At 51.1% G+C, this 27,428-nt stretch overlaps 3 protein-coding genes across 5 annotated transcripts; 1 reads left to right on the top strand and 2 right to left on the bottom strand.

The window, feature by feature from the left end:
- Positions 1-3,756: 3,756 nt before the first annotated feature.
- On the top strand, positions 3,757-6,618 carry C1QL4 (complement C1q like 4; the record flags this gene model as incomplete). The annotated part of the gene is made up of 2 exons (XM_080812212.1): positions 3,757-4,293; positions 6,439-6,618. 2 exons carry the CDS (start codon positions 3,757-3,759, stop codon positions 6,616-6,618), a joined length of 717 nt encoding a protein of 238 aa, XP_080668338.1.
- A 1,283-nt stretch (positions 6,619-7,901) lies between these two features.
- On the bottom strand, positions 7,902-14,765 carry TROAP (trophinin associated protein). Of its 3 annotated transcripts, none has more exons than XM_080811940.1 (15): positions 14,645-14,765; positions 14,235-14,413; positions 13,959-14,130; positions 12,851-13,008; positions 12,624-12,761; positions 12,349-12,431; positions 11,806-11,858; positions 11,232-11,344; positions 10,212-10,328; positions 10,010-10,093; positions 9,851-9,910; positions 9,481-9,606; positions 8,725-9,358; positions 8,249-8,442; positions 7,902-8,064 (listed from the first exon to the last, which is right to left on the bottom strand). In XM_080811940.1, the coding sequence occupies exons 2-15, from the start codon at positions 14,376-14,378 to the stop codon at positions 8,017-8,019; spliced, it is 2,124 nt and encodes a 707-aa protein (XP_080668066.1). In that variant the 5' UTR covers positions 14,379-14,413; positions 14,645-14,765; the 3' UTR covers positions 7,902-8,016. The 3 variants fall into 3 exon arrangements, with proteins under 3 accessions (XP_080668066.1, XP_080668065.1, XP_080668067.1); XM_080811939.1 differs by having other exon boundaries at positions 14,514-14,697; XM_080811941.1 differs by having other exon boundaries at positions 7,959-8,031; positions 14,514-14,697.
- Positions 14,766-26,343: 11,578 nt separating this feature from the next.
- Positions 26,344-26,766, bottom strand: LOC308347106 (peptidyl-prolyl cis-trans isomerase A-like; the record flags this gene model as incomplete). Its single annotated transcript, XM_080810254.1, has 1 exon — positions 26,344-26,766. The coding sequence occupies one exon, from the start codon at positions 26,764-26,766 to the stop codon at positions 26,344-26,346; it is 423 nt and encodes a 140-aa protein (XP_080666380.1).
- Positions 26,767-27,428: the final 662 nt, after the last annotated feature.

Genomic DNA, 27,428 nt, shown 5'->3' with positions numbered 1-27,428 from the left:
GACAGACGAGAGATGTGCTCCATTTAGGCTCAGGTTATGGAATCAGGATTCATTTCAGGATTGGAGAGGAATCAAGTGCATAATTTGGGATTAGGGTTAGGGTTCGTGCAGAGTCAAGGGTGGAAGTTAAGGTAGGATTCAGCTTGGGCTGTGCTTTTATTTTACTTATTTATTTTTAGGTAAGCTCCATGCTCAAAGTGGGGCAGGAGCTTGGACTCACTACCCCAAGATCAAGAGTCACATGCTCCTCCAACAGAGCGAGCCAGGCACCCCTGGGCTGTGCTTGTAAAGAGGGGAGGATAGGGAACTCTTTAAAGGCCTCCTTTCCCTTCCCTTTCCCCCATCAGACTCGTCCCTACCTCCACTGCCCTTGGCCACATTCTGTAGCACACCCTTCTCTGCCTACTTCCCATTCCCAACCACACCACCTCCCTGGGGTCTCCCAGTTTGGCTGCCTGGGGAGCTCTGGATAAATCGTCCCAGACCCCAGCCTCAGCATTTCCTCTTGAGCCCAGACACTTGGCTTCTGGCCCCAGGAGCACAGGCTGGCCTTGACCCTACCCAGGTCCCTCATCGGCCGAATGTGACAGCTGCAGGGGAAGCAATAAGGACCTGGTGAGCTGGCAGCTTCATTCCAGAGCGTGGGGAAAGAGCAACAGAACATGAATAAATTCATGGAGCTGGCCCCTCAGCTCCCTGTGAGCCAAGCCTGCTCCCCCCACCACACAGACCCGCTGCCGCCTGCAGCCCTGCTGGTCACCGCAGCTCACAGCCTGGGCTGGGGACAGGAGAAGGGACGCTCCAGAGAGAAGAGGGCTGGGACCTGAAAGGGGCTGAGGTGAGGGGCTCAAAAAGAGGGCCTCGGTGAGTAGGAGAGTGGGGTGGGGAATGGGGCTGAGCAGTGAAGGCCTCTGGTCAGCGGAGGGAGGGCAGGGGAGGTGGGAGGAGGAAGGAGAAGGGTGGCAGGACCTGAGGACGATGGGGCTTGAGGACCGGGCAGGGTAGGCCAGCGTGAGCCCCGGCCTGCTCTCTCCTCTCTGATCCATCCATCATCCAGCCTGGGGGAGCAGTTCCGGAATTAGACATGCATGGGGCCGACATGGCCCTCAGCCCCCCGAGGAAGACGAATGGCGACAAAGACCTTGAATAAAATTTGTATTTATGGTTGGAGGAGGAGGCCCCTCCCCCACTGACTGCCAATCCTTTCTCTCCCAACCCTTTCAAGCATGAGGGGCCTCCCTCCACACCGGCCGGAGCCTCAGCAACCTCTTTCTTCCTGCACTGTTATGGGCTGGGAGGTTCAGGAAAGGGGTACAGAAAACAAGACGAGGTGAATCACTTTCCACCCAATAACCATGCCTTGGTATGCCCTGTGCCCTCCATTTTGCACAACTTATTCCTGCATATTACAGCCCTGGCTTATCCTAGTCAATAAGAGGTCCTTTGCAGCTGTCCACCTCCACCGTCTCCAAACATCGCCACTTTTGCCGGTCCTGGAGCTCCTTTTCCAAACCTCTGGCCCTGGGGTCCCTTGCAGGCAAGAAATTTCCTCCGGAGGTGTCAGACCCTAAGGAAAGATGCAACCACAAGCTTTTTCCTGGACCCTGACCCCACACAGAGAGGGATCTATCAAAACTTGTGTCCCTTCTTGGTCGCTCGGAATGACAGAAACAGTCACCTCTCACAAGAGGGTGCCCAGCATTTAATCTGCATTTTAGTTGTGTTAATTTGCATAACCAACTTCAACTCCCTCCCTCCAACATTTACTATGTGGGATCCAACTTCTTAGGGTTTCCATCTAACCACAGATTTTTGGGAAGGGGAAGGAGGCTGAGATGCTGCAGCTGGACGAGGTCTGGGACTGGGGCAGAGGTGGTGCGCGGTTCGGCAGGGGAGGGCCAGTGAGAGACTACAGCTGCTTTATAACTCCTTCTCCCCAGTAGATTCTCTACTCTTCAGTCCTAAAATAGGAGACATGACATTCATGGGGCCCCACATTTAGGGGCTAAGAGGAAGCCAAGTTAAAAAAACCTCCCTTCAAATAGCCCCCCACCCCCGACACACACACACAAAGACAACACACAATCCACAATCCCACTCACCCAGAAACACACAAGGCCAGGGTACCATGGCCTGGTCCACACTTGCCAGCACACTGTCACATCGCACAGACCCGGAGCCTACCACTCTGTTGGAAGAACCGCCCCGCCCCCGCATCTTCCCCACAGTTGATATGTCACATTGGAGTCCGAACACGGACCTGGGTGTCTCTCTGCAGCGCGCCATTTACATTTCTCTCTCGATCTGTCAACCTGTCTCCGCTCTTGTCTCTCTCTCTCTCTCTCTCTGTCTCTGTCTCTCCCTCACCCCCTTTGGGCCTGTCAGTTAGTCTCTTTTCGAAGCTTTGTCTCTGTCTCTGCGTCTCTATCTGGCTTTCTGTCTCTTTGATTTCTCTGCCGCTTCTTCTCTGCTTTTCTGTCGGTTTCCTGCTCACTCCTCAAGCCTGATCTGTTTTTCCCTCTCGTTCCTTCACCCTCTTCGCTGCTCTGTGCCCCCCAACATTGGGGGTCGAGGGTAGGGGTGGCTGGAAATTTGCCTTTTCCAGGTCAGGCCAACATGTACTTGTTGAAGCCTTTACCATGTGTTACTGGGTCACGGCACTGAGGGGCGTGGGGGTGGTGAATTTCAATCTTTTATCACCCTTCCTGTTTGTGGGCCTTTCTTTGGAGGGGGTGCTTTTTTAGCTCTGGAATCCACCTCTGTCTGTCTTCTTTCTGTGTGTGTATGTCGACCCCTTTTTATCCCATATCTATTTCTGGCTTCCTCCGGGCTCTGGGAATACCAAACTCAGGGTGGGGTGAAAGTAAGGATAGGGTGGGGGCAGTGAATTCCTGCAGAATCGGCTCGGAACAGGCAGGAACCGAGAAGCTGGGGGGACGCGGGTGGGGGCCTCTGCCTGCCCCGCCCCCGCGCTTCCTACTCTGGGCGCCAGGGGTCGCTCCGCCCCGGGCCGCTTATAGAGGCTCCCGCCGCGCAGCGGCTCACACCACCCGCCCTGCCGCCCCGGGAGGGAGGGGAGAAGGTTAGGGACGCAGAGAGGGAGAGCTCCAGCTGGAGAGAAACGCGGGTCCAGGGCTCTAGCAGGGGCTGGGCCCGCGGCAGGGTTAGAAAGGTGCGTCAGTGCTCGCCAAGAGCCGGAGCGCAAACCTACGAGGAGGTCGAGTCCAGTGGGCGCCACCCGCAGCGCCGAGCCCGGGACGTCCAGAGCGCGGAGAGTAGTCCCTGGCTCCAGCCAGGAGCGATCCGTCTGGGTAGCCGGGGACCTAGGCGCCGCCATCCTTGAGAAAACAGCTGTCCGGAGAGCAGGCATCCTAGATCTGTAAGAAACCGGCCGTCCGAGAAGCCGTTGATTTCAGGCGCCCGGGGAACGTTAGGCTGAACGGGAGGGTAATAGAGGACCACGGGTTTTGAACCGTCGGGAGCCCCCTGGCCCAACCCACGGGGGGGACCTCCGCCTTGACGGAAGGTTTGGGGAACGGCACCGCTGAGGCGGGAGCCCGCAGGGGCGGGGGGGCCGGGCGCAGCCGTCGGGGGGGTCCCGACCCAGGCCCGAGCCCGGCCACCGCCTCCGGGGCCCGCGGAGAGCCCCGGGCCTCCGCCGCCATTGCGCCCAAGAGTGAGGAGGATCTGCTGGCCCTGGCCGCGTCGCGGCTGAGCCGCCGCAAGCGGGTGGCAGGCGCGGCCGTCGGGGTGGCCATGGTGCTGCTGCTGCTGGTGGCCATTCCGCTGCTGGTGCACAGCTCCCGCGGGCCGGCTCACTATGAGATGCTGGGTCGCTGCCGCATGGTATGCGACCCACACGGGCCGCGAGGCCCTGGACCCGACGGCGCGCCCGCCTCCGTGCCCCCCTTCCCTCCGGGGGCCAAGGGAGAGGTGGGCCGGCGCGGGAAGGCAGGTCTGCGAGGGCCCCCGGGACCCCCAGGCCCCAGAGGGCCTCCAGGAGAGCCGGGCAGGCCAGGTCCACCGGGTCCTCCCGGCCCAGGCCCTGGCGGGGTGGCGCCCCCTGCCGGCTACGTGCCTCGCATCGCCTTCTACGCGGGTCTGCGGCGGCCACACGAAGGTTACGAGGTGTTGCGCTTCGACGACGTGGTCACCAATGTGGGGAACGCTTACGAGGCGGCCAGCGGCAAGTTCACCTGCCCCATGCCAGGTGTCTACTTCTTCGCTTACCATGTGCTCATGCGCGGCGGTGACGGCACCAGCATGTGGGCCGACCTGATGAAGAATGGACAGGTGAGGTGCCCCTGCCCCACCCAGGCCCAGAGCAGACCCGGCAGTTTTCTAAATCTCCCTGCACTCATTCCACCTGAGGGCTGCATACGAACCCTTCCCCCAACAGCGTCACTGAGTTCAGAAACGCCAGGCTGCCAAGAACTTAAAAATTGTTTCATTTAGCCGAAGAGGAATTGGGGCCAGAGAAAGGAAATGACCTGCCCAGCGTCTCACAGGGCGTTAGGAATGGTGTCAGACTCGGAACTTAGGACTCAAAGCTTAATGACTCTGCAGCTGCTATCCTCACTCTCCAACTACAGGCAACCCTACACCAAAACTTCTTTGGTGTCTCCTCCTGCCAGTTAGCGTCTGTTCTTGCCCTGTCTTGGGCCACCCTCTCTTTTGAGGCAGCCTTTCTGGCTTTTGGGTTTCCCAGCCTCAGGATGGGTGAGTTACCTGGAGTCTGGCGCTTTTGAATTAGCATGGAATCCAGGTCTCTGGCAATGGGCAGTGGGCAGCTGTTCTCGTTTGGGGGCATTCAGCTTGTATTTTCGAGTAAAAGGCAAAAAAGAAAGACGACACTCACCCAGGGCCTCAGACCATTCTAGAGCTGGCCTTACCCTTAGCTAATACTGAGTCAGTAGGCAGAGGTGGAAATCATGTGGCAGTTCACCGGCCAGCTGGGCAGCATGATGAAAGGGATTTGGAAGGGAAAAGAGGCAAAGAACAGATAAAGCAGAAGCTTTGGACCCTGGGCTGGTTCTGTAGGCCCCATATCTTCCCTGGCAACCTCTGGCCTCCAGGTTCTGCTGCTCCTGCCCCTGTGGTCAGAGTTGGAGTCACTGCCACCTTGACTTGGGAGAATAGCTCCAAGGACTCAGCGGGAGGACTGGGACATGCAGAGAGGGAAGGAGAGGCTGAGGAGTGGGGGTTGGGCAAGGCGCCTGGGCCCCACAAGCGGCCGGGGATAAGACTGGGGCTAAGTGGTGACCTCTGAATGCCCCGTGCACCAGATGTGGACCGTGGCACATCAGGCCTGCTGGTCCTGGAGGTCTGGACCCCCAGTCCTGCTCCAGCTGCAGCACCCTGCCACTCCAGGACTAGTAGGCATTGCACTGGGGTCGCCTCCCAGCAGGGCCGCCCCAGGGACCCAAGGAAAGAGAGACTGTATGTGTGCCTGCATGGGAGTGACAGCTGTTTGTGTGTAAGAGAGTGAGTGTGTGTGTGCGTGATGCGAGTGTGTCTGTGGGTGCGGGGTGGGAGAATGGAGCAGTGTCTATCCGCATGGGGCCTTGAGTAGGTGTGTGTGGTCTATGCAGGGTATCTGTGAGCAGGAGGAGGGGGCGACTGTCTATCTAGAGTGTGCCGGTTTCAGAGGGGGGCGGGGGCCGCCCGACTCCCATTCTGTATTCCGCGGCGCGGGCTCTGCGGCCCTGGGGACGGTAAATAGTGATTAGAATAATGATGAATAATTAATGAGTTAATAACCAGCCCCCGCGGGACACGAAGAGGGGGGCTGGGGAAGGGGCTGGCGGTCCTAGGCGACCAGCGACGAGGCCAGAGGGAAGAAGAGGTTACTTGTTGGGGCGGAAGGCGACCCCCATGTCCTGGCGCCAGTGGGCGCCAGAAGGGGAAAGGGCACCCAGAGGCGAAAACGCATCATTGCACCTTCCCATGGCTGGAACCCTCGCTCCCAGGCTACAGACGCACCTGTGCCCTATCACTGAGGGAAGGGAACGAAACTTGAGGTCAGAGCGGGTTCAGAATCTTAGCAATTACCCTACAGGCTAATTTTATTGTTTAAATGCTAATAATAGCAAACCCTATAGAGCGTTTTCTAGGTGCAAAGCGCTGTTCTAACTCACTTCTTATGTACTAACTCACTTAATCCTAACAACCTTATGAGGTCGGCTCTATTATGACCTCCCATCTTCTAGTTCAAATTGAGGACCAGAGAAGGCGTGAAACTTGTCGAGTCGCACAGCTGGGGAGTGGCAGTGCCTGAGAAGCTCAGCGGTCTCCCGCGCTCTCACTCTCCTCCCCAGCCCCTGCAGCCCGCTCCCCTCGCCCCGCCTTCGCCGGCCCAGTGCACCTACTCCGCCCAACGCTTCACGCCACCCGGGCTCCGCACAGGGGCTGAGTGGCGTGTTGTGTTCTGCCCCCCAGGTCCGGGCCAGCGCCATCGCTCAGGACGCGGACCAGAACTACGACTACGCCAGCAACAGTGTCATCCTGCACCTGGATGTGGGTGACGAAGTCTTCATCAAGCTGGACGGCGGGAAGGTGCACGGCGGTAACACCAACAAGTACAGCACCTTCTCCGGCTTCATCATCTACCCGGACTGAGCAGGGCCCCATCCCCCGCGCCCCCGCTCGCCCTTCGCTTCCGCTCCCCTCTTCACCCACCTCCAGCCGACCCCACCCAAGGTGCCACCCCTTCCTTTGAGAGCCTGGCGGCGGGGCGGACCCTTCCGCTCCCGAGGCGGCCTTGCTGGGTGGACTCTCCACGCTCCCGGGGGTCGAAGTGGCTGGGGAGAGGAGGAGGCCGTGCTGAGGAGGAGCAGAGCGGCTCCGGAAGGGCCCCCTGAGGTCAGAGTGCGTGCCTGTGAAAGGCGGAGGTCGAGACCATCTCTACTGCGGGGGGGCTGGGGAACAGCTTTACCACCTGGAGCTGCAAGCAGAAAGGAAGCCCTGGCATTCGGGGGCGGCCCTGTGCGCGCGGGGGTGGAGAGCAGAAACAGGAGCCCAGCTGGGTGGGAGGAGAGGCAACGTTTGGTTGGCGCTTGTCCCCTGTCACAACTTTCTCTCGCCATCCTCTCCTCCCTTCATCTCCATTTTCAGGCTCCAGGCTCTGACCTAGCAGCCTTCCTGTGAACTGGAGGAACCAGTGAATTCTTTCCTAGCATTTACAACTCATTCTGTACAGACCCCATTTCCTGCCCATCCTGCCTAGGCCCTGGGGCTACAGCTGCTGTTGCCTCGCCCAATAAAGTGAAGTTGGAGAATGTATGTGCTTCTTAACTAAGTGCCCAGAGTGGGGAAGAATGGCTGACCCTTTCCCTCACTGCTGTCAAGGACTCTGGTCCTACCACTCTCTGCCAGAGGCAAAGGTTTACTTATTCCTGGCAAGTCCTGTCTCTGGGGGAAGAGAGGAGGAGAGTAGCCCAGGGCTTCTACTCTGATATGGAAAGGGAGGCATATAAGCTTCCGGAGAGCTTTGAGGCCTCCTATTGTAGGGAGGGACCAGCCAGAATGACACTAACAAGGGGGGGGTCCAGAGATATGGGTCTGGTGCTTCTGCTTTTTGCCTGATGCAAGGGGAGCTGTAAGAAGAGGAGCTCTAGGGCAGGAAGGAGCTGCTGATGGCTCCCGAGAGGGGCACTGATCTCAAAAACCAAGAAGAGCAGGTCCGGAAAGGTCCAGATTTGCCCACACGCACTCCTACAGCTTGCACAGGGGCGGAGGCGGGAGGGAGTGGGATGCCTCTTTAGGACGGCTTCTAGGTGAGGGAGCCTGGGGGATCCTGAGAGCCCAGGGCCCGCCTCTAAGCTGGAGGACACTGCCACCGTGTGGGCAACTGGAGAACAACAGCTGTAGCTGGCCTAGATGGGCCCAGAAACAGACACTCCGACAATTAAGAAACTTTATTGAAGGATAAAGGGTATGGGCTCCCAGTCTCACAGGGTGGACAATAAATAAGGGCTAAAAGGAGCAAGGTGCAAGGCAGGGCAGGAGGTGGATGCATCATGACAGAGAGTCCTGTGGGGCAGCAGAACCAACTGGAATAAAACACTGGGGAGAGAGAAGGCTGTCACAGCCCAGCAGCCATCCTTGAACTGTAGCCAACCCTTCCCCACTGCCCTCCCCAAAGGAGCAGAGGCTGGCCCCCCGCCCCCACTCTCTCCCCAGCACCCGCACCACCCCATTTTCCAGGCGTGCTGTGCAGGCACAGCCTGGCTGTAGTTGGGGGGCTCACCAGGGCATCCTGCCATTCAAGTAATGTGGCCACAGGGTTGGTGCAGACCCGGACAGGTCCTGAGGGTGGGGCTCGGCTGGTGTAGAAGGCACATTCATCATCCAGGCGGGCCTCATGAAAGCAGTGGATGGCAGTCAGACATGCTTTAAGGCGCTGCCTCAGGGCCAGGGTTCGAGGGGCGAGACTGCTGGGACCTGAGGGCCAAGGGCCAAAGAGACCTCAGGGCAGGCTCTGGAGTCCGCTATTCCCACCATCTAAAGCCCTTTCCCACTACCTGTGCACCCCCCCCCAGGGGCCAAGCCAATTAGGAGCACAGAGCTTGGGGGGCAACTCCTCCCTTCCTTCCCAAGGAGTGCTAGGCTGGGCTAGGGGAGCTGGAAGAAAGCATGGGACCACCCAGTGCAAGGTAGGGGCCCCACCTCCAGTGAGAGATGAGGACCTCCTTTGTTCAGAATCCCTTCTGACCAACTCCTTACCTGCCTGGCCTGCTGGGGGTCTCAGAGACTGGAGTGAGTAAATAGGGGGGCTGGCACAAAGTGGGTGTTGGGAGGAGAAGATCAGGGTGGTGGTCTCTGTAGCCCACTGACTGCGGCAGGGCTGTGGGCTGGACTCCCGACTTCTCGGTTCCGGGAAGCAGGCCTCGGATGCCCCAGGCTCTATCCTAGGGGAGGGCTCTAGGAGTCCAGTGTGCCTATGGGAGTCGGCCTGCAGGTGTCTGGGCTCTACTGGAGGGCAAGGCTCTGATACCACAGGCTGTTCCTGGACAGAGGATTCTGGTATCCCAGGCTCCCTGCTATGGCTGGACTCTGAGGACCCTGGCTCTGCTGGAAGGCAGGGCTGAGCTGCTTCCGGCTTTGCTCCTGGGCAGGGCTGCGCTTCCCCACACTCCTCTGGGAGGCAGGGCTCTGGTAGCCCAGGGCGCTGGAACAGTCCAGGAAGGTGTAAGGCCCTTGAATTCTGCTCTGGGGCATTCCGGGTTCTAGAAATCTCAGCCAGAAGGGGCTGAAGTTCAACCATTTCCAGAGAGGAACCTCCATTAAGGGGGGCACACTTGCCCCCAGCCAGCCCTTCCACCTCTTGTCGCAACAACTCCTGCAGGATACTGATGCGCTGTGGGGAGGAGAAGAGCCCTCAGGGGGATGTCAAGGTGTGGGTTCAAGTCTCCACCCACACCGTCCTGTTCGCATCCTCTGTCGCTGCCAGGCAGGCATCAGGCCCACACGCACACCCACCTGCATCTTCAGCTCCTGGAACGTGGCGGGTGTACTAGGGTCAGAAGCTGCCACAGGGGGTTTCCCAGGCCCCTCCTGCACCCTTGTACAACTTTCCTGGTCAAATAACCGGACTGCAATCTGCTCCTGGCACAGGGAAGGAGAGGGGCTGTGTGAGGAAGCCGGTCTGGGGCAGGAAGGAGATCAGTCTGCCTGCCTCCCCACCCCACACCCCACCCCAGGAAGGGTTCAGGTTAGTCAAGAAGCCCTAAACTTAGAGCAGGAGGCACAGCCGAGGAGCACAGAGTGTTGGAGAGTTGGTAGCTTCTCTGGGGAGCCTGCCTGCCTCAGGCTGCTGGGATCCCAGCACGGAAAGCCTTCAGATACATACCCAGGGCAGGGCAGGCTCTTCAGGGCATGACTGAGGGGAGAGGCCGCTCAAACCCTGGGCCTGGGACAGAAGGGGGACATTGTAACTCTCCCTGTTCCCATCCATTCCCTTCCTCCCCCTCCCTGGCCTAGGTCAGCTACCTCCCCCGCTCCCTCTTACCTGCTGAACCCTGGGGGCCGCTCGGATGGGTGTGAACTGGGTTTTGGGAGGAATGGCAAGGCGCCGCAAAACCGAATACGAGGGCTGGGGAGAGAGGAGGATGGCTGAGCAGGAGCAAGAGCTAGACCTGGCAGGGATCCCAGCCAGAATGTTCTCCCCTTGCCCAGCAAGCCCCCCACCCTCTGGAGTGGTGGATACAAACTGGAGCTGAGGGGCCAGGAGAGGGTATGCGCTGAGCCCGTCCAAAGGGTGATGGGTGGGTGATGGACGGTGGCACCACTCGGCCAGGGGAGGATATCAGGTGGGAGGCACTGTTGTCCTGTGGGGAGGAACAAGGTGGAAGAGTGATCGCTCCCCCTCTGCATTCCCATGTCTCCTCATTCCAGCAGCCAGTGGGATTCTTTTAAGAAATAATCAAATCCTGTCTCTCCCCTGTTCATTGCCCCTCCTCATGGCTTTCCACTCATTCCAAGGAAAAGCCGAGGCCTCACGCTGATTTCTAAATCCTTACCCAATCTGATCTTGCCACCACCCTAACCTCACTTCCTGTTGTCCTCCTTATTCTGCTTCAGCCTGGCTGGAGTCTCCTTTCTGCTGATCCTTAAACACACGAGGCACATTCCCGCTTCAGGGCCTTTGCATCTGCAGTTCAACTGGCCTGGAACATTCTTCCCCCAGATATCTGCATGGTTCACTTCCCCATCTCCTTTTGGTTTTCACTGAAATGTCATCTTCTCAATTAGATCTCCCTGACCAATCTATATGAAATTGCTATACCCTCTCCCCTACTTCTACACCCCCTTCAGTGTCTACTTTGTTTTCACTCATCACCACCTGACAGGCTATATATTTTACTTTTTTTTTTTTTTTTTTGGTCTCCCCTTTCTAGAATGTGAACTTATTTGCTACCGTATATCCAGAATCTAGAGTACTGCTAGGCACATAGTAAGTGGTCAACAATGAATGTCAGATCTGCCTCGCTCTCAGCACTGATCTGCTGTGTGACACAAATATATGCCAGACTGTGACCTCTTAGCCCCAGGCTCCGGACAGCTGGTAAGCAGAGACTAGACCTACTCTAGAGAGGCCTTGGGCCCGTGGGGCAAACAGACTCAATTTATATCCCAACCCCCACCCACAATCCTCAGTGCTGGCCAATACCAGAGAATTCCTCCCAAACATCTCCCCTGCCTCCCTCCATCCCAGAAGTATCTCATCTCACCCTGGTGTGGGTTATCTCTCTTAATGGTACCCGCTGGGCCAGACCTAGGGGGCCCCCTCCTCCTTCATCTGAGCGAGTAACAACTTCATGTTCTCCTTCAGGGAGAGAGGGAGCTAGGAGGAGACAGGAAGTTTGCTGTAGTGCTGGCACACACACCAACGACTGGCATAGGGTTTTGGAACCTCCAAAGAGGGTATGTCAGCTTGACAGCCCCCACTGTACCATAGTGGGACCCGCCTAGCAGCCCCTTGGAGCCCAGCGACATCTCAGTAATCACTTACTAATCTGAACACCCCAAGTAGGCTAGGGGTGTGATGGTGGCTCTTAGGGCTGAGGACAGAACAGCGAGTGGAAGGTAAATCTTATAGGAAGTGGCAGAGAAAGGGTTGAAGTGGGGACCACCTCCTTTGACACAAGTGTAACTGGGCAACCTCTGGCCTATTATTAAGGTCCCTTCCTTGGTGGCTCCTCCTGATGTGGCCTTCCCCTCGAGCCCCCTCCCCACCCACTGAGCTTTCTCCAACTTAGGCAGCCCATCCGCCCCTCTTTTCTCCCCGTGGCCAGACACACTCACCAGGCGGGACTGGGGTCTCCAGGAGCAATCCTGAGGTCTGGCTCACTGAAGTCCTGACGACAATAAGGACAGCAGCTAGCAGTCACTGAGTACCAAGTGTGAGCTGGGCACTTTGCTAAGTGCTTTACAAACGTCCTCTCATTTAAGTCTTTGCACAACAACCTCTAATGATACAAATGTTACCCTCATTTGACAGATTAAAGAAACAAGCTTGGGGGAAGGGTAAGGCGAGTTTACTCTAGTAAGCGCTGAGAGTCAGGAATCAAACCCAAGTCCCATCTATTGCCATAGTCTATGCTCTAGCCAATAAACAAAACAGACAGCATTTCTCATTTCTGTTCCTTCTTCCTCCCACAACCTGAAAAAAACTGATGTCATACGGAGGTCTGAACCCTCTTCTAAGGATTCACCCTGGGCAGTCACAGGTATCCCCCTTCCCCTCCTCGGCTGCTGGGAAGTCTTAAAGCTACAGGAAATCTCTAGCCCTGAGGGACCCCTGTATGAGACATTGGATCATTCTTTTCCAAATGATCCTGTCCTCACCAGCTGCTGCCACCTGTCGCTCTTCTTAGCTCTTGGAAACTGGGGTGAGCAGAGGGGTGAAAGGAAGTTCCTGAAGGTGGAATCTAACCCACAGGAGCAAGAGAAAAGAGCAGAGTCAGATGTGGGCCGCAAACCTTCAGGCCTCACCACCAGCCCCATCAACCTCCACAACCACTCTGGCTTGTCAGGAAGTATCTTCCCTCCTCAGGGCCAGCTTGGTCCCAGGGAGGAGCTCACAGAAGCACTGAGGATCCCAGCCCCTCAAGAGCACTCACCAGGGCCTCTAGCCTCTGAGAACACAAGGTCCGGCCACGGGGTCCTGGTCCCTCCAGCCTCGAGAAGCAGGAAGCCCTGGCAGGGTCCAGTCGGTGGGCAGGGGTTCTAGGGGCTAAATATGCAGAGGCGCGGGCACCCTGACACCACAAATGAGGCCATCAGCACGGGCTCAGGACTCCCTCCTCCGTCCACACCAGCCTGATTTCCTCATATCCTGTCGCATTACCTGGCCCCTACAGGTGGTGCCTCCCTGGCTCCCTCGAATCAGGACTCTCTGAGCCAGACTGGGCTGGCGCCCCAGGCGACAGCTTTTCACCCCCTCACCTGACAGGATGGTGGCCAGGGCTGCAGGGTCGGCCACAAACTCTACAGTCCCTGGAGCCTCTGCAAGAGAAGAGGAGAAGGAAAGGTGAGAAGAGGAGGAAGGCTAAGGGGACCCGGGGCTGCCACGTAGTCACCATGAGGTGCAAGAGTGAGCTAAAGAGATTCATATTATCGAACTCGGCTCACAGAAGTTCATAGAACTTTACTTTATTTTTAAATTATTTTTATTTTTATTTTTTATTTTATTTTTTTTAATATTGTATTTATTTATTTGTCAGACAGAGATCACAAATAGGCAGAGGCAGGCAGAGAAAGAGGAGGAAGCAGGCTCCCCACTGAGCAGAGAGCCCGATGTGGGGCTCGATCCCAGGACCCTAGGATCATGACCCGAGCCGAAGGCAAAGGCTAAACCCACTGAGCCACCCAGGCGCCCTTATTTTTTTATTTTTTTTTAAAGATTTTTTTTATTTATTTGACAGAGATCACAAGTAGGCAGAGAGGCAGGCAGAGAGAGGAGGAAGCAGGCTCCCCGCTGAGCAGAGAACCCGATTCAGGGCTCGATCCCAGGACCCTGGGATCATGACCTGAGCCAAAGGCAGAGGCTTTAACCCACTGAGCCACCCAGGCACCCCGAACTTTACTTTAGGTAAGACACTGTTCCAGGTACTGGGGCTCAGAGATGAATGAGAAAGCCCCCAGCCTCAAAAAGTTACCATCACACTCTAGAGAGGTGACAGGCTCAAGTCAAAGTATGACATGCTATAAAAGAAGAACTACAAAGTATTAGCACACAGGGCAACTGATTGAGGCAATTGAGGGAGCTGGAAAAGGCTTTAAAAGGGTGGGGGAGCGCTTCTGGGAGTAGAGAGATGTCCAGGAGCAGAGTTCAAGACTCTGCTTACAGTATGCAGGAGACCAGCGTAGTGGAAAGCTCCCAAGCAGACTGCACCCACCCCATTCCCCCATGCCCACGTAAGGAGACTGTGTGTTTTCAAACCTCCAACAGGTACCTGTCTGGGGAGGGTGCCTAGGCCCCGCATTTTGTCCCCCAGGGCTAGGCCTCAGTTCCTCCAAGGGGTTCCGGAGCTGAGTGCTCCCCACCGATCTCTCTGATTTCTCTGTTTGATGTGTGACTTTCGGCCTGGGGCCTGCTGAGTCGAGGTTGGGCTTCTGCACCAATCTCTGGGGGAGGGGAAGATAAAAAGCGGGGGCTCAGCTCTGGGGTGCATTGGTGGTATGTAATGTCTCCTTGCAGGTACTGTCCTCACCCACCAGGCCCCTCTTACCTTTGGATCTTGGTTCTCCTGGTCCAGGGCGCAGGGTTTGACTGTGGGGAGAGGCGGGCGTCTCTGAGAGCGTACGGGAATCTTGCTAGGGGTAGGAGATACACCCCTGAGGACAGGATCCTTCGTAGCCTGGAGGGTGGTCATGACTGCTACAGCTGAGATGGGAAGAAAAGCAGGACCTTTTGGGAAGAAAAACGATCAAAGGTCAGCCAGTTCGGAGCACCAGTTCTGACATTCCTGAAGCTCCCACCTCCGCCCAAACCCATGTGCCCAGAAGACCTGATGCTTCCAAGGCCGCTCCAGGAAGCTGCTCCCTCCAGGCACCCCGATCCTACTCTCTCGCTCCAGGACCCCGAGCGGCCTCTCCTCCCTATGAGTCCCGCAGCCCGTCCAAGATTTCCACGCCGCACCTTCTTCGGAACCACTCTGGCTCACCCCCCACTGGATTCGCTTTTTCTTGACTGGCTTCAGCTGCAGCTACTTCCCCAGTTTGTAAAATACGCCGAGCGCCTGATTGGCTCTTCTGCGCTCCCGCGGAGGCGCGTGACACCTGGCTAAGCAGTCCAATCCACAGGCTTCGGAGGCGGGGCTAGTTGTCGAGCCGCTTTCTGGCCAGGAAAAAACTGACCCGATTCAGCTAGCCAATCCGAGAGCGGAGCGCGGGGTGGGAGGCGGGAAAAAGAGAAAGGAGGCGGGCATTCGGAGGCCAGGGAAGGCGTGGCGCTCCGAGTCCTTCCCACAACGGGCGCTGCCTACTCTCGCGAGGTCTGGAGATTGCAAGGAGAAGGATCGTTCTCGCGGCTTTGCGGGAGGGGTTGGCGCTCCTGAAAGAAGCTAACGGTGTTGGAGGCTGGCGGGATCCCCAGACCCGGCTCTGACCCGAGAGCGGCCAGACCCGTATAGGAAACGTCTTCTGCCTTTGTGCCTGGGAGGAGAAAGCGCCTCCAAACGGACAGAGAGGGCTGGAAGGAATAGAACTGAGCCTAACGATAATAAAAATAAACCATCTTTGGGGCACTTGGGTGGCTCAGTCGGTTAAGCCTCCGACTCTTGATTTTGGCTCAGGTCTCGATCTCAGCGTTGTGAGATCTAGCCCCACGTGGGGCTCTGCACTCAGTGGCGAGTCCTCTTGAGATCCTCTCTCCTCCCTTTCCTCACCCTCCTGCCTCACCTGGCCTCTCTCTCTAGGTAAACAAATCTTAAACGAACAAACAAACAAACCATCCTTTTTTCACGGGAGCCTCGCAACCCGTTGAGGTGTGGTCTCCATTTCGTAGATAAGAAACAGGACTCAAACCAGTGTCACTGGAACTCACTCAACACCACAGGCCTGGAGGACTGGGGAGAGGAGGGTCACCAGCCTGTTATCCGCAGGCAGGGGTGTGAAACTGAGGGAACCTAGAATACCCTGGTTACAATGGAGTGGTGACCTCTAATGGACATTGGGAAAATGGGCTATGGTTTCAAGTGCTCAGGACTGGTAGATTTTCTCCCTGACTACAGTGGATTCTGCTAGTCAAGAACCAGGAGTTGTTCTCAAACCCCACTTTTCCTCCCTTTACAATCTCTCATTCACTCCTACTATTTTTCATTCTTTGCAATTCGTTTACTTTCCCCCTCTTCATTACCACCACCTTAATCCACTCTACTCTCACCTACAGGATTGCAAGAGTCTCCCACCGTCCATTCTCTCTTGCCCCCCACTTTAACACATTCACCATATAGCAGCTAGAGTAATTTTTCCAAAATGGCAAATCTGGTCTTATTACCACTGTGCCTTGACTGTTCCTCACTCACACTCCTCATCTTATTCTCTGCTTTCCAACTTCATTGCCTTTTTCAATTCCTCAAACTCCTCACGCTCCCTCCAGTCTCTCTGTCTGGAATGCCTTTGTGGCTTCCATTCTGCCTATTCATGCCTCCAAATTGATATTCACTGTTACTTCCTTTAGAGGCCTTCCTTAACCCCTCTACTCACAACCCGTCCTAATTTTAAAAAAGATTCCTTGGTTCTCTGCTCTCAGAGAGTAGTGTTTGTTTCCTCAGAGCATGCATCTCAGTTGGTAATTGATTATTCATCAATGTGAACACAATATATTGTGTTTTTCAAACTCCGTCCCCCTGCCAGACGTCCATGAAGGTGGTGACCTTTTATTTTTCGCTTGCCATCATATTTTCAATGCCTTGCTTAGTGCCTGCTTGTAAAGTGCTCAATATTTGTTGAATGAGTCAATGGAGGGATGAATAATTGATCAAATGAATGCATGGAGTGACAGGGAAGACCTCCAAGAAGTATTATTTGAACTTCTTTTAAAAGATAGAAGGCTGTTCAACAAAGACAAAAAAAAATGAAAGAATATAGAGTGTTCAGAGAATAGTGAGCTCTTAGGGGTAGATGGAATGTAGGAAATAGAAGGAAATTAAACTAGAAAGGTGGTCTGAGTTGAGGGAAAGAAGGTCACCTCCTTCCACCGACAGGCACTGTGAATGTGCCAGATTCTAGCCACTAGACCCACAGGGATGGGTCTCAGTAACAAGCATTGTGCACCTACTGTGTGTAAAGCCCTTTGCTAGGGGTTTGGGATATAGGGAGGAATAAGACCAAATCTGAAAGATGGGGAGTCACCAAGACGGAGGTTGGCTGTATAGTGATTTTACATGGGTTTAAGGCAGTCAGCACAATGCAGGTCTGGTCCTCAGTGTCACAAACCTGGAAACATGAGTTTGTCAGACCACCCAGAGTAGATCTAGGGACTGACTCATATTAATCAAATTCATAAGAGAAATGGAATGATTTACCAAGAGGACATACCTTTCAATGACCAACATATTTATGTCTGCTCTTGAGGGCATCACCATCACAGAATCCAGGTACAAGGGAGACTGATTTTTATATCAGAGAAGTCTTTAACAGAGCCACTATCCAGAATATCTGTCATACCTATCAGCACATCCAACCTGTTTTCTACATAGCAGAGTGACCTCCTTCTGTTTGTCTTTGCTAGACCTTGTGTACAGGGGGCCGCAAGCCACCTCTCTTGTTTATTCTATCATTTACCCCTTAATTCCCTCCTATTCCTCTGCCCTGTGGACAGCACTCTAATGTGATTGAGAGAAGTTCTTGACTACGCATATGTGCTTATAAAACATGTAAGGTTGCACATCAGTTTCCTCTTGCTGGTGTAACAAGTTGCTGCACATTTAGTGGCTTCAAACAATGCCAGTTTATTCTTTTATGGGTGTGGAGGTCAAGAGTCTAAAATCGAGCTGCTGGCAGAGCTCTGTTCCTTCTGGAGGCTTCAGGAGAGAGTCCATTTCTTGCCTTTTCCACCTTCTGGGGGCTGTCAGAATTCCTTAACTTATGGCCTCTTCTTCCATCACTCTAACCTCTGCTTCTGTCATCACATGTACTATCCATAGTGATCTCTTGCTTCTCTCTTATGAGGACCTTTGTGATAACATTGAGTGACCCGTATAATCCAGGATAACCTTCCATCTCAAAGCCCTTAACCACATCTGCAAAATCCCTTTTGCCATATAAGGTAACACTCTCAGATTCAGGGGATTAAGACGTAGACATCTTTCAGACTGGGTCATTATTCAATCCACTAAAGTTGTTTAGGGCAACTGTTTTTAATTTGCATACGTGGCATCACTGTATGATTTTGGTTTTAGTTTTTTTCAGCCAACTCTGCTTCTAGGCTCCATCTTTATTGCTGTGTTTAATCTAGCTCATTGCTTACAACAATCGCATAGCATTCCATGATAGGCATCCCTCACACTTTACTTATCCATTCCCGACTTCTATGAACAATGCTAGAGAATCCTCTTCTTAAATGGCCCCCTGCGAACCTGTTCAAGAATTTCTCTGGGACATATATCCAGGAGTGCAGTTTCTGAATCAGAAGGCTTATACAAACTTAACTTCACTGAATACTGCTAGATTATTTTTCAGGTTTGTAGCCGTTTATACTCTATTACTTGAAGTTCTTATCACTTCTCCTCTTTCCAACATTTGATGTTATACAATGTTCTAACATTTTAAAAAAAATTATTTATTTATTTGACACAGAGAGAGAGATCACAAGAAGGCAGGGAGGCAGGTGGGGCGTGGGAAGCAAGCTCCCTGCTGAGCAGAGAGCCCGATGCAGGGCTCGATCCCAGAATCCTGGGATCATGACCTGAACTGAAGTCAGAGGCTTAACCCACTAAGCCACCCAGGCACCCCTAAAATGTTCTAATTTTTACAATTCTAATGGGTATTAAGTGGACTCTCTATTATTTTCTTTCTTTTTTTTTTTAAAGAGGGAGGGAATGGGTAGGTGCAGAGGGAGAGAGAGAGTCTTAAGCAGGCTCCAAGCCCAGCAACAAGTCTGACATGGAGCTTAATCTCGGAACCCTGAGATCATGACCTAAACCGATATCAAGAATCAGACCTAAACCTAAACCGATATCAAGAATCAGAGGGGCGCCTGGGTGGCTCAGTGGGTTAAAGCCTCTGCCTTCGGCTCAGGTCATGATCTCAGGTCCTGGGACTGAGCCCCGCATCGGGCTCTCTGCTCAATGGGAGCCCGCTTCCCCCTCTCTCTCTGCCTGCCTCTCTGTCTACTTGTGATCTCTGTCAAATAAATAAATAAGATCTTAAAAAAAAAGAATCAGAGGCTTAACTGACTGAGCCACCAGGCACCCCAGACTCTTGGTTATTTTCAACTGCATTTTTCTGATTACTAGTGAGTTTGAGTGTTACTTTATATTCTTGTTAGCCAATAGAGCTTCTTTCTCTCTAAAGTGCCTCCCCATGTCCCTGTGCATTTTTCCTATTGGCTTTCCTGTCCTTACTCTTGTTGATTTATGAGATTTTACTGTATATTCTGCATGTGAATCCCATGTCCACTTTAGACATTGCAAATATTTCTTTTACCTACAGAGAAATAGAATTGCTTTTCTTCCTCTCTTTCTCCTTCCTTTCCTTCCTTCCTCCCTCTTTCTTTCTTTCTTTCTTTCTTTCTTTCTTTCTTTCTTTCTTTCTTTCTTTCCTTCCTTCCTTCCTTCCTTCCTTTCTTCCTTCCTTCCTTCTTTCTCATAACTAATCTCTATGCCCAATGTGGGGCTCAAACTCAGGACCCCAAGATCAGGAGTTGAATGCTCCACTGACTGAGCCATCCAGGATTATCAGTCCTATAACTGATTTTTCCATCTGGTAATTGTAAGGAACTCTTTTCTGTTTTCCTAGCCTTTCTACTGATTCTCTTGGGTTTTATATAGAGATAATTAGATCTTCTGCAAATGAAAACAGTTACATACATTCCCTTTCAAACTTTACACTCTGCTGGGGTTTTCCTGTTATTTTGTTTTGTTTAATTTTTGTTCTTACATCATTGCTACATCATTACAAAACTTCCAGTATTATATTAACACAGTAGCAGTGCCAGGCGCAACACTGACACCTGACGTGGGAAACCATCTAAAGTTTTTCTCTTTTTTCACCTTCTTTGGGTGAAAGAATCTCAGACTTACAGAAAATTTGCATGGGTCGTACACAAAACCTTTTCTCAACTACTTAAGGGTAAGTTACCCATATGTTGCCCCATCTCCATCCAATGCTTTGGTGTATATTTCCTGCTAACAAGAACATTCTCCTACACAACCACAAAACAAGCATCAAAATCAGGAAAAGAATATAGATACATTCTTTCCATCTAATCTTCAGACCCCCATTTAAGTTTCACCGGTCTTCCTCTTCTTCTTTTTATTTTTTTAAAGATTTATTTATTTTAGGGGCGCCTGGGTGGCTGGCTCAGTGGGTTAAGCCTCTGCTTTCGGCTCAGGTCATGGTCTCAGGGTCCTGGGATCAAGGCCTGTGACGGGCTCTCTGCTCAGCAGGGAGCCTGCTTTCCCCTCTCCCTCTGCCTGCCTCTCTGCCTACTTGTGATCTCTGTCTCTCTCTGTGTGTGTCAAATAAATAAATAAATATTTATTTATTATTTAATATTAATAAATATTATATAAATATTTATTTAGAGGGGTGGGGGAGGAGCAGAGAGAGCGCTTCTCAAGCAGATTCCAGGCTGAGCATGGAGCCCGATGCTGGGCTCGATGCAGGGCTTAATGCAGGGTTAGAGCTCACCACCCTGAGACCATGACCTGAGTAGAAATCAAAAGTTGGATGCTTAACGGACTGAGCCACCCAGGCGTCCCAGTTTCACGTCTTCCAAGTGATATCCTTTATAGCAAAAGGATCCAGCCCAGAAGCAGGTGTTGCACTGAATTGTCTCCTTCAATCTGGAACAGTCCTTCATTCTTGAATTTCATGACCTTGATGTGTTTAAGGATTACAGGCCCTTTATTTGCAGAATGCCCCTCAGTTTGGGTTTGTCTGCTGTGCCCTCATGACGAGACTCAGGGTACGCATCTCTGGCAGGACCATCATGGAAATGATGCTGTTTTCTTTCTAGAGCCTCCTACCAGGGGGTGCCCACCTCCATATGTCCTGTTCCTTTGATTACTTCATTAAAGTAATGTCAGCTTTCTCTGCTGTAAATCATTCTTTCCCCTCGGAATTTTTATTTTGTGTGTGTTGTGGGGGGGAGTATGTTAAGATTATGTAAATATTCTGTTCCTCATCCAACTTTCACTTTACTTCAGTACATCAGTATGGACTCGTACTTTACTGTTATATGCAGTGGATTAGTACCCAGTTACTAATATTGTTTATTTTTACATTCAGGTTGACTCTGATTTGGTCATTTGGGGCCCTTTCAAGTCATCTTCTGTGTCCTGTAAGCTTGCCTTCATCCTTTCAGCATTTATCAGATTTTAGCATTTCTTCTCTTTCTAGCATAGCAACACGTTTCAGGCTCAAATTATACTTTCCCTACATCAGCTCTGGAATCAACCATTTCTCCAAGGAGCTCTGGTTCCTTTTATTGGAGTAAGTTATTTAGAAACCAAGAGCTGACCCAAATGAGTTGAAAGCTTATGTCCACATAACAACCCACACATGGGTTTTTTTGGTAGCTATATTCATGATTGCCCAAACTTGGAAGCAACCAAGGTGTCTTTCAGTAGCTGAATGGATAAACGACTGGTATGGCCATACAACAGAATATTATTTAGTGATAAAAAGAAATGAGATATTATGCCACCAAAATGAATCTTAAATGCATATTGCTAAGTGAAAGAGGCCAATCTCGAAAAGGTTATATACTATATGATTCCAACTATATGACATTCTGGAAAAGGCAAGAGCTAGCAGGAAGGAAAGTTGCCACGGGGTAGGGGAGAGGGGAGGATAAAGAGGCAGAGCACAGAGAATTTTTAGGGAAGGGAAACTATCTGTAGGATACTGTAATAGTGAACATGTGACATTATGCATTTGAACTGTCCATAGGACTGTCCAACACAGAAAATGACCTCCAATGTAAACTACGGACATTAGTTAATAATAATGTATCATTTGTTCACCAATTGCAATAAATGTATCACACCAGTATAGAATGTTAACTATATGAGGAATTGTTTCCCTCTTAGGGTAGCAAAGAGAAAGTATTTGGAAACCTCTGTGCTGTCTCTGCAATTTTTCTATAAATCTAAAAATGCTCTAAAAAGGCGAGGCTCTGTAGCTCAGGGGTTAGAGCACTGGTCTTGTAAAAATGCTCTAAAAAATAAAGCCTGTTAAAAACAATGAAAAGAAAAGAGGGGCGCCTGGGTGGCTCAGTCAGTTAAGTGTCCGCTTTCAGCTCAGGTCATGATCCTGGGGTCCTGGAACTGAGTCCCGTCTCTGGCTCTCTGCTCATTGGGGAGCCTGCTTCTCCCTCTCCCTCTGCCTGCAGCTCCCCCTGTTTGTGCTCTCTCTCCGACAAATAAATATACAAAATCTTCAAAAAAAAAAAGAAAGAAAGAAAGAGAAGAAACGAAATGAAACCAAGAGCTGAACACCAACTGTGCTCATTGTTATTAGGATATTGGTGTCCCAGGTCCTCTCAGTGAACGAAGCTAGGGAATATAGGCTACACACACAGCAATACAGAGTATATGCACACACACGTATGAACACGCCGCATTTACATCTGTATTTCTGTATCTAAATATACTGAAAACCATGAGGTCAAGACTGGCCTTTAAAAACCATGTCATTGGGTGCCTGGGTGGCTCAGTGGGTTAAGCCTCTGCCTTCGGCTCAGATCATGATCTCAGGGTCCTGGGATTGAGTCCTGCGTTGGGCTCTTGGCTCGACAGGGAGCCTGCTTCCTCTTCTCTCTCTCTCTCTGCCTACCTCTCTGCCTATTTGTGATCTCTCTGTCAAATAAATAAAATCTTAAAAAAAAAAAAAAGAAAAACCATGTCATTTACCTATTTTAAAATAGTTCAGTTTTTCTACTGGCTTTAACAAATATCTTAGGAACTTCCCAAATTAATGTGGGCTCTCTTCTCTTTGCCAGATCCAATTAATGAATTGAGATGGAAAATTTAGCAATAAAAAAAGACAGAGATCAGCCAAAAAGGGTTTTTCTATACTTCCTTTGTTTTAAAATTCATATACGCAGATGTTAATAATCAGACTTAACCTAGAGGGCTTTCTTTAACTCTTTGCTGGTGAGGTTTATTTTCTCATTTCAAATATTTGAGACTCATCTGTCTTGAAAGGGGTAGCAAAAAGACGTTCATTTATGGTCAAGTTCTGTGGGGGTGGCCTGGTAACTGTTTCCTAGAAGAAAGGTGTGAGTATTCCCCTTGTAGAATCTTTCCCAGTGCAGAGATGACTGACAACGATGAAAACCAATTGCAGTTTTTCTCTTCTTATTTGAGGTATTAAGAAGCATGCATTTTCTAGTTCCTAACAAACTTTTTTCTTTTAAAGATTTTATTTATTTATTTAAGAGAGAGGGAGAGAGCACAAGCAGGGGGAGCAGCACAGGGAGAAGCAGGGTCCCCGCTGAGCAGAGCCTGACACGGGGCTCAGGATCCCAGGACTGGGATCCTGACCTGAGCCAAAGGCAGAAGCCTGACTGAGCCAGCCACCCAGGCATCCCTCTAACAACCTTTTAAAGTAACAAGCATATGGGGCGCCTGGGTCGCTCTGTTGGTTAAGCGTCTGCCTTTGGTTCAGGTCACAATCCTGGGGTCCTGGGGGCAAGCCCCACATGGGCTCCCTGCTCAACCGGGAGCCTGCTTCTCCCTCTGCCACTCCCCTTGCTTGTGCTTTCTCTCTCTCTCTCTCTCTCACTCTCTCAAATAAATGAAATCTTAAAAAAAATAAAAAATATAAAGTAGCAAGCATACAACTCTGAGCAAAGAGATGTAAGAATTTTGTTTTGTAGGGGAGCCTGGGTGGCTCAGATGGTTAAGTGTCTGCCTTCTGCTCAAGTCATGATCTCTAGGTCCTGGGATCAATCCCCATGTTGGGCTCCCAGCTCAGCAGGGAGCCTGCTTCTCCCTCTGCCTCTCCCTCTGTTTGTGCTCTCTCTGTCTCTCTCTCAAATGAATAAATAAAATAAATAAAATCTTTTTTTAAAAAAGAATTTTGTTGTGTGCTACAAAATGTATAAATTATCTTTTGGACTAGAGAGACCTTAATCTAGTAACCATAGTGATAATTTGTCAATTCCATTTCTTCTTAAGAAAAAGAAATATCGTAACATCACTCATTCTAAAGAGTCCTTTGCAGTTGCAGTCAGAATTGACCAGATTTCCCGGAGTATTGTGGCTTCCAAGGCCCTGCACGATGTCCTCCCCTGACTCCTCTCCATATGGCTAGATCAGTTAGGATAAACCCCATTCAACAGTGGCTTACCTGAGATACAGATTTATTTATTTATATTTTCCTTAAAAATCCAGGGGCACTTGGGTGGCTCAGATGGTTAAATGTCTGTCTTCGGCTCAGATCATGATCCCAGGGCCCTGGGATTGAGTCCTGCATCAGGCTCCCTGCTCAGTGGGGAGCCTGCTTCTCCCTCTGCCTCTCTCTTTCTCTCTATCATTAATAAATAAATAAAATCTTTTAAAAAATCCAATAGAGCGCTGTGGTACAGGATGATGGTGGGGTTGTATGTGTGTGGGCTGGGAGTGCTGTGGACTGAATTGTGTCAGTACCCCCTTCCCCTGCCCTGCCAAATTCCTATGTTGAAGGCCTAGCCCCAATGTGATGGTATTTGGAGATGGGGTCTTTGTTTTGTTTTTTAAAATTTTATTTACTTATTTGACAGAGAGAGAGAGACTGTGATAGAGGAAACACAAGCAGGGGGAGTTGGAGAGGGAGAAGCAGGCTTCTGGCTGAGCAGGGAGCCTGATGCGGGGGTAGATCCCAGGACCCTGGGGTCATGACCTGAGCCAAAGGCAGATGCTTAAGGACTGAACCACCCAGGCGCCCCAGGAGGTGGAGTCTTTGGGAAATTATTAGGTTTACATGAAGTCATAAGGGTGGAGTCCTCATGAAGGGATTAGGGCCCTTGTAAGAAGAGACACCAAATAACTTGCTCCCTACCACCCCCATGTGAGGACGCACTGAGAAGGTAGCTGTCTAGTATCCAGGAAAAGAACTCCAATCAGAAACCAACCAGGACGGCACCTTGAACTTGGACTTTTCACCTCTGAACCTGTATAGTTAAAGCCACCCAATCTATAGAATTTTGTTATGGTAGCCTGAGCTGATAAAGCCAGGAGGTGTACATGAACGCTCTATACTTTCTACTCAATTTGCCATGAACCTGAAACTACTCTAAAAAATTACAATTATTAATAATAATTTTACAATTCCAATAGTAGGCAGTCCACGGCCAGTAGGGCAGCATCTTCCAGCTTACTACTCCGTGATCCCCAGGGTACGGGGCTGGCAGCACCTGAGCAACAGACAACAGGCTGGAGAAAGGAACAAAGTAGAGGAGGAACTGGGCTCTGGCCAGCTATGCCTTAAGGAAGAGGGGTGCAATTTGCCACGTGATACTTATCCTTGCATCCTATTGGCCAGAATTTAGTCACATGGCCCTCCCAGCTTTCCGGGAAGCTGGGAAATACCGCCTTTATTCTCAGCAGTGGTATGTCCCCTGATCTTTTTGACTGTGCTGGAAGGGAAAACTGATTTTAGAGGGCTGGTATCAGTATCTGCCCCCGCTGGCTTTCCTTTAGTTCCCGAAACATTGAAAGTGCTTTCTGGACACTTAGGGCATTTTCCCAAGCTGGCCGACTCCTTCACAACCTCAGCACTGAGTGGAGCTTCCGAGGTTAAGCCACCCCGGTTCAAATCCCATCTCCTCCTTACCAGCTATGTGAACTGGGAGCAGTTCTGTGAATCTGCGAAACGCGGATAATAGTTGTATCTACCTAACAGGTTGTTCTGAGGACTAAATGAGTTAATTCTTGAAGAGTAATTTATTGCGTAAGCACTCAATAAATGTCAGCTACTGTCATTTTAAATCATTACTGGGATGCTATTTTCCCTCTCACTTCCTCAGAAAAGATCTTCCCTATTATTCCTTTCACTGCGGTTCCCTCTCACAATCCTTGTTTTTTCCCTTCATGGCACTTCTAGTTTCTAGTTACACATTTAATTGCCTGCTTACTATCATCATCAGTATTTTCTACTGAACTGTGACCCCCATGAGTGAACAGTTTATTCTGCTCATCTTTATACCCACAGGGCAGCCTTGTCCTACAGCTGGCCTATGACGTGATACAGAGAAGGTGCTCAATAGTTATTTGCCGATGACTGAAGAGATAGACAGAGGGAAGACAGGCAGGTGGCTCTAAGTATCCACACAAGATGACCCTCATGGCTTTTGTTTTTGTCTTATCTTGAAAATATTTTGATTTTATAATTAGTATTTATTTAGATTTAAAGCTTCAGTACTTTTGCTTTTTATTACCCTTGCTTTTCATATCCCACCAGTTTCTTCCTTGACTACTTTCATTTTTTGTTTGGTTTTCATATCATATTCATTAACTCTGCAATCCAGCTAGACTTGGAGGGGAGCAAGGAAAATATGGAACCCCCAGAACTGCAGCGAGAGCAGGGGGATTATAGAACACCTTGAGCAGATAGGGGTGAGGGACTGCTCTCCTGAGCTACGGAAGGAATGGTCTGGTACTTAAGATGAAACACAAGTCAAATTTACTAGTTTTGTCCACGTTCAGCAATGGTGATTTTTTTTTTCTGGTCTTGCCATTCCTGGACCCAAACCGCTCCATGGCTTCCATAGTATTCATAATATTCCATAATATTCACGTCGTCCTTCACCTTGCCCAAGACCACACACTTGTCCAGCAACCACGCAGTGTGGGCAGTGCAGATGAAAGACTGGAAACCACTTGGGTTGGATCCAGCAGGTACCAGGGACAAGATGCCAGGCCCTGAGTGCTTCAGGATGAAATTCTCAACCTTGGATCTCTCCGTGTAGATGGACTTGCCGCCAGTGTCTCCATGGCGAGTGACTTCACCGCCCTGGCACAGAAATTCCCGAATAATCCTGTGAAAGCAGGGACCTTTAGAACCAAATCCTTTCTTGCCAGTGCTCAGAGAACGGAAGTCCTCTGCCATCTTGGGAACTTTGTCCGCAAACAGCTGGAAGGAGGTGAGGCTCAAGGGCCGGCAGCCCAAGAGGATGTGGAGGGAGACGGTGGCGTTGACCGTGGCTGGGCTGTGTGGGTGCTTAGGCTGCTGTGTCTGCCCTACTCCTTGGCTTAACTTTCTATCTGGAGTATCTCCTCTAAAGATGCTATCAGAGAGAATCTGTGAGTGATAAAATTCTGAATTCTTTGTCTTAAAATTTCATCAAATCATTGAGACTTTGAGGATAGAATTCTAGGTTTGAGACGATGTCTCAGCGTGTTTGCAGTATTTCTCTGTCATCCTCTTCTATCCCGTGTTTCTGATGAGAAGTGTGACGTCACCATGATCCTTATTCCTTTGTAGGCATTCTCTGGGAGGGGGATTTTCCCTTTATTTTTCATGTCTTGAGACTTGAAATGCAGATTCCAATTCAGTGGGGGCTGGAGTGGGTCTGAGAGCCCTGAAATCTAAATGTAACACGTCCTGGTATGTGTTTTGATTTATCTGAAGGAGCACTTGAAGGGCCTTGCAATTACACCTATCTTCTGCGTTGGAGAATTTTTATTAAAGTCTGGTTCATGGCTTGGCGGCACCGCCCACCCAGACCCACGGAATTAGAATCTGCATTCTAATAAGATCCTCGCGTGATC

The sequence above is a fragment of the Martes martes genome (genome assembly GCF_963455335.1).
Source record: "Martes martes genome assembly, chromosome: 8".
NCBI classification, from domain to species: domain Eukaryota; kingdom Metazoa; phylum Chordata; class Mammalia; order Carnivora; family Mustelidae; genus Martes; species Martes martes.
The sequence above is the reverse complement of the archived record's forward strand: the minus strand, read 5'-3'. Positions and strand labels throughout refer to the sequence as shown.